The 6,740-nt window shown below is 42.0% G+C and overlaps 1 protein-coding gene across 1 annotated transcript in view; it reads right to left on the bottom strand.

Moving 5' to 3' along the window:
* The window catches only part of LOC104546889 (chromosome unknown open reading frame, human C11orf49), a gene marked incomplete at its 5' end in the record, with an annotated part of 15,730 nt that extends 12,498 nt beyond the window's left edge, over positions 1–3,232 (bottom strand). Inside the window, one exon of the mRNA XM_010192393.1 lies at positions 3,148–3,232. Within this exon, the coding sequence (XP_010190695.1) occupies positions 3,148–3,232 (85 nt within the window). The remainder of the gene's footprint in view (positions 1–3,147) is intronic.
* Positions 3,233–6,740: the final 3,508 nt, after the last annotated feature.

The raw sequence follows: 6,740 nt of genomic DNA, 5'->3' as shown, positions 1-6,740 counted from the left end.
CCCATGGCAGGGGGTTGGACTGGATGATCTTTAAGGTCCCTTCCAACCCAAACCATTCTGTGATTCTATGACTGTAACCCAGACAGCAGGACCAAATTTGAGGAGGAAATCTTAAGTCTGAACTGCAACTCAAAAGAGTTCATCAGGTAACTGATATTTCAAGTGATCCTTTATTCATTCTTGTCCAAATTAGACTTTAAGCCCTCAGGGACGCAGACTTATTTACAAAGTTAGTAGTCGGGACTCAATGAATAATGAAAATCAAGGAGTAACTTTGGAAAGGACTGAAGAAAGATGCCTACACTTGAGGGAATCTCATAAAGGGTGTAGTGGTCTTTCAGGGTTCAAGTAGGTTTGGCTGGCAGGAAAGCCCTGCTGCTGTGCCAATGGGGAAACTTTATGATCTACTGATTGTGGTTAAAATCTCAGAAACCCAAACCAGACAGAATGTCCCTAGGACAAACTCTAGACCAGTCAAGTTGAAAGGACTTTTACTGTTCTTTGCTACCATTAAAGGCTAACTGACACAATCTGTCTTAAGGCCAGGCTGGCTCAAATGAGCCTTCAGGGACTTGGTTTGTTTACTGATACATGGAGGGAAAAATAAGTGGAACATGCAAAAAGGACAAGATCTGCACTCTCAGGCAATCTTTTAAGAGGGGTACAGATTTGCAAGTCCCACTTCCATTAGCCCTGATAAGTGCAACATACTACATAAAACAGCACAGGAGCTGTGAACTACTCAGCTCTCACTACTCAAGTGTGGGCAGCGAGTTCCTTATGTTTCTGTCACAAGAGAAAAGTCAGTGCTCAGGTAGAGATCTTGAAATCATGGCATCAAACCAGAAAAATCCCTTCATTTTCCATCTGTCTGCAATTTCAAGATTCAAAAAGCCAAAAGGTGTCTCTGAAGATCAAAGGTATCTGTAGATTTGATCTGCTAATGGCTATAACCCTTTGAAGAAAAAACATCCAAGAAATCTCACAGACACAGATAGCCTGGTTCTTTTTTGGGTAGGAATTCTGCATTTGTGTAGCACCAGGAACAGGAAAATGGAGCGCTCTAGTGTCCTGCAAATAAAACCTATATTGTTGTAGCCTCTGTTCTGCTCTGACATTTCCTGATCGTACTCCCAGTGTTTGTTATCAGTGCATAGCAACAGCTCCTGGATGAGTGAAGTGCACCGTGCTGTGAGCTCATCTCAGTCATGCAGCACTGGGACTACGACAACGACTGCTCTCTTCCCTAGAGCGCCAATAATTACGCAGGTCCTGGCTGTATTGTGAATGCTGTGGCTACTCCCGCTGCTACTTTATTTGATTCCCTTCCCAAGCAAATTAGCAACAAAACCATTGGGGTGTGCAGACTGAAGGAGGAACAATGTCAGTAGGTTTGAATGTGACATTTCATGCTTTGCAAGGACTCAATCAACTGGTGCCAGAAGACAGCCTGCAGAGTTCACCTTTCCAACTGGCAGAAGCCAAGGAGGACCATGGGAAGTGCGGACCAGAAAAAGGTCGAGAGAACGAGCAACAGTTGAAAGGAAAGAGAAAGAAAGGTTTAGAAATATGACAAGTTTTATTAAAATTATTCAACTAGATTAGCTTGTAACAGCATAATAGCAACGTGTAAGTCAATCTCTAGCCAGCCAGAAGTAGCGGTGAGGTCATCCCCACCTGAGCCTGGGTGCCTCTGAGAGATCTCATTTCTCTCCAACACCTGCTCCCAAAGCTGCCTTGTCCGTCTCTACGGCACAGGAACAACAGTGCAGCAGGCCCCTGAATGGGGCCTCTAGTTTACAAGAGCCTTGTGGATTAAATTCCTTGACACAAACATCATAACATGTGTAGATGTGCTGAAGTCTCCTTTCATGCACTGTCACAAATTCCTGCTCAGCTCAGCTGGAACCCTATGAAATACACACCAGCGCACGGGACTGGTGCCTGTATACCTCCAAGAAAGGAAGCAGCAGACATATCCCTGCTACAGGGTTAGCATTCTTTCTTAGTCTGGCATTGGAGGCCAAGCAACTGTACTCTGTGGAGCCCCAAAGGCCCACTGATGAGCTAGAGGTGAAAAGTGGTGTTCAACTTTTAGTCTTAATTGAACCAACACAGCTTTAACTACAGTTCAGTTCGGACAGCAGCACATAGGAGCCAGGGAAGAATTCAGAGAATCAGTCATGTGGAAATACTAGCAGATGGATAGCACTTTTCTTTTCCGCTTTTCCTTTCTTGATATAATTTTCATGGGACTCTGATACTAAAGAAAGATACCAGGATGAGAAATAGAAAATGAGGAGCTTTTCAATATTTGGGCCATGAACAACATAGGCAGCAGCTAAAATCCTGATCATGTGTCTGGATCCTGTTTCCAAATGTCACATCTATGTCCATGAAAAAAGTTAAATTTCCATGCCTTCTCTGCTGAGATGGGTAGGAATGAGAGCATTGACCCAGTATCCTTGCTGTGATTATGTATATGTGTGTGTGTCCATGCACACTCCTACAGAGATCTGAACTGACCCCCTACCCCAACAGATGCATATACCTCATTACATTTTCACTATCAGATAGTTAATAATCAACTGCCTGGGCTGGACTAGAACCAGCAAGCACTATCAGTTAAAAAATCCATATCACATTATCAGTGCCCTGAGCCATCTATCTGCTTTAGACCTTGTCTAGATTGAAATAAAATTTTAAACAGATTAGCTACCTTATTCTTAGCTAGCACATTTTAAAACACTGGCAATCCTTCATAAGTTAGTACCTTTAAAACATAATCAAGCATAGGAAGCTGGGGTGAGGTGGAACACATTTTAAAGACGGTAAACAGGATTTGAAATAGAGTTTGAAATCATGTCAGTTAAAACCACACTGGCTAACGTTCTTCTATATGCAACTCATCTTCTGAATGTAGAGCCAGCAGCAGCATTCTGCACTGATATTTCAGTTGCTGTATACCTTAAATATACACTCTCATTGCTAGATAAACACCCTGTTCTTAACCTCAAAACACAGTATCTCTTTTCCCCAAAATCTTCAGAACTGAAGGTCCCTGTTCATACCTTTACCCATAGATCTAGTTTCTAAGTCCGCGTGTGCAGGACTGATCTTGCCTTAAAAGAGAGGATGAGGACTCACCTTGCCGCTTTCTGAGTGAGCTCCATCGGGAAGTCAGGGCAGAGCAGCTGCAGCAGGCAGTGGTATTCCTGTGCTGTCAGCAAATCTGCAGGAAGAGAGAGGTGAGAACATCATAATTCTTTTACAGGCTGTTCCCTCTCCTTGCTTCCTCTCTAGGAAAAAAACCTCATTTTCCCTTCTACTCTCAATTCAACTAAACTGGCTACTAATGACAATATAACTGCTCCCTAGGCCCTCAGAGCTGGGCTCTTCAGATGGAGTTTCCAGCAAAGACAATCAGAAAGAGGCCTGACAAGGGGGAAATCCTATTGAAGAGGCTCCTGCAAAGAAACTGGTTACAGGTAGTGATTCAGTGTGAAAAAGAGGTAACCAAAACAGGGCAGTTTGAAGTGAGAACACAGTTTGGTTTGACTTAATATAACCATGTGGAAAAAGGAGTAATTTCATAGTTGCTTAAACTTGCTGAGATTCACTGGCATGGTGACATTCACCACAATACGCCTGAAAACCATCCACAGAACATCTGGCAGCAGTAACAAAGGCAAACAAGGTTTTTGGGTTGTGTGTGGAACGCTACAGAGTATAAACCACAGAAGTTATTACTTTGGCATTTGGTAAGGCAGCTGGATGGTCTCTTGGAATAACGTGTACAGATCTGGTCACTGTATTATAGGAAGCACAGACTGAAAATCCAAAACCCACAAGAAAACCAATCAAATTATTCATGTTTTAGATAGCAGCTTTGTGAAGGACTGGTCAAGAAAGGCCTCTGTTGTTCAGCAGAAGGAGTCTAAAAGAGGTGACTCTTAGGGAAGCTTATAGGATCCCATGGGAATGGAAACATACTGATGTCAAAAAGCCCTACATGATTGTATGTTCACAGTCCAAGAGGCTGTGGAGTGGAGTTAAGAAGACAAGCTGAACAGCAGCAATTTTGCAGTACTTCTATATACAGAAGTATGCAAAGTATGGAAGAAAGAGCCAGGGGTGGAAGTAAAGCCAAGCAGTAGTCAGGAAGGGGATCCAAAGGGCACAGGCATTAGAACCGAGGCAGAGCATGAGTTCTTTTATCACAGACACTTCTTGGCCTTCCTTAGGCTCCCATCCAAATAATCAACCTTGTCCCAGATGATAGCCACGACTTCTCCGTATGTCCACAACTCCTCAAAGCCTGGTAGTTCAACAAAAGCAAGAGAACGACAAAGCTACGCCTTTCTTTGTCAGATGTTTCAACGGTAAGCAGTATCAAAGGGACATTTCACTGTGACATCCAACCCAGCCAAATTAATAGTGTCAGTGTTGACTAAAGAAATACTGCAGGAGGACTGTCACCAAAATCAAGTTACAGACTTTTCATTTACCTACATTATTAGCCAGGGAAGCAGAGGAAAGAGAAGAGAGGAAAGAGCTACTATTTTTCTCTACAGTTCAGGAAACTCTATAGCTGAAAAACACCCTTGTCAGACTCTTTGACATCCATTACAGACACTCTCTAGAGTACTACACTTTGCATTCCCCTTGGGAGGACTTTCTGTCTAATGAAGCACCTTAGGTTTAGGGTCATGCTATGAAAAGGTGATTTTGCTCTGTCTGGAAAAGCCAACTTTGCAGTCAGAAATGTGCTATAACACAAGGAAGTCCCAGCCTGCACAGAACCACAATACCATTGCAGGGATTTGCACAACCTATTTTACTGTAGGGATAAATACATTAGCATTTCTCTTTTTCCAGAACTTGAATGCTGAGCTGAATTAAACTTCTGTGACTGCACTGAAATTACAGATGTCTGGGAGAGTATGGAGGGCACTGTAACTTTTTTGTATTGTCATTTCTTACTGAAACACAAATCAGAGGCTGCTCTCTATTGCAGATACTACCTTGATCTTTGAGTCAGTGTCTGTCTGAGCTTGGGTTAATGAAGGTATCCAGTGGAATGGTGGGGTTTTCTCCTGCAGTGTTAGCTAATCAGTTCCTTGAATGGCATCAAGGAAACTATCACCAAGTCTTATGTATAACTGCAAAAGAATATTATTGAAAAAGTCCTAGTTACATGAGCAAGACATTGCATATTTTTAGTTGAATTTTCAGCTCACTATTTCTCTTTCATGACACTACATATAGGAAATAAAATTTTCTCTGTTATTTTATTAGATCAACAGTCATTTACAGCAATAGAGATTTTGGTCCTAAGTTTTTCAGAAATCTATTTGGTCATGTAAGGTACATGCAAGTTTCGTAAAATCACCTTCACCAAGCTCAGCATAGGAAGCAGGTTACAGGAAAACAGAGAAGTTTGGCATAAAAAGGCTCTTTTGAAATAGACACATTCTCATAATTGAAGAGGACAGTATGGACCTCTTACAACTACTCTGCAAGGCTTTCTAAATCTAGCTTTGAATAATGCTGGGTATTAAACTTCTGATCTTTGTCTAAAAAGTCTACATGTTGGTCTGAAGGAGTCACGCTTTTTGGAAGTTTTATGCAATATATATTTACATTTTTTGTTTGCTTAAGTTTAATTTCCTGTTTATGCATCCTTATACCTCTTGCTCTCCATTATTTTTTCCTTTCATTTGTGAGCAGGTAATTTTAATAACCCTTTCTTCATAGTGTATCTTATTCAATCTATTTAACTGATAACTAAGTTAAATCTGTTTATCTTACCCTCTACATCCCTCTATACCTAGCCCAGTCATAGCTGTTGCTCTGCTTTGATCTCCTTCAGATTTTCACAGAGTGATGTCCAGCAGTGTACAAAGGATCCCTCATGCATTCAGAGCAGACAGGTTCTAGGAGGATAATCTGCCCACTTTCATCAGCGAAGCCCCTTTTCATTAATTCTGAGTCTTAGCTGCCTCTTTTCTCCCCCTGAAGGTGAAGGAGTTTAAGGGTTTTTTGAAGGATGAGGTATCCTGAGAAAGCTGCACCTTGTTCACAGTCCCTGTCAAGTTGCTAGACAAAAGCAGCTTGAGCGGGTAACTGGGCCCTAAGCATACATTAGTTCTGAGGCATAAATAGAGATCTCTCACTTGCTGGAAATAACACACTGTTAAAACTTACTCTAATTTGTGCTTTTTCTCCTCCCTCTTCATACTAAGTCACAACATCATCTTTACTCTTCCCTCACAAAACAATGAAACAACTCAGAGCAAAAGCAAGTCTGCTCAAAAAGCTTTTCGGAAAAGGTGCCAGAGATCCTCTCCAGCCAGCACACTGGAGGCTGCAGTTCATTGTCAATAAACGACAGTTTCAGTCTTTGAGCAAATGGACTATTTAGATGGGAACCACACACAAAGCTGAATTGGTGCAGAGACGTTCCTTCTCTAAAGAAAGAAGCACATTGCTTCCTCTGCCTGTAAAAATGGCACCAAATTAGTCACTGAAGTATGCAGGCAGACGTTTTTAGGCCGTAACACAAGTCAGCCTGTAGACAGCCCAGGCGCCTGACCAATAAATCATATCCATTTATCAGACTACAGATGGGTACCTATTGCACAGGATGGAGGATCACCACTGACCTTAGGAGGTGTCTACAGTTTGCTGTGATGACTGTTTTCCTATTTCCTACAGCAAGGTCAGTGACAACCATGCAG

The sequence above is a fragment of the Mesitornis unicolor genome, unplaced genomic scaffold, assembly GCF_000695765.1.
Source record: "Mesitornis unicolor isolate BGI_N332 unplaced genomic scaffold, ASM69576v1 scaffold17719, whole genome shotgun sequence".
Lineage (NCBI taxonomy): Eukaryota > Metazoa > Chordata > Aves > Mesitornithiformes > Mesitornithidae > Mesitornis > Mesitornis unicolor.
The sequence above is the reverse complement of the archived record's forward strand: the minus strand, read 5'-3'. Positions and strand labels throughout refer to the sequence as shown.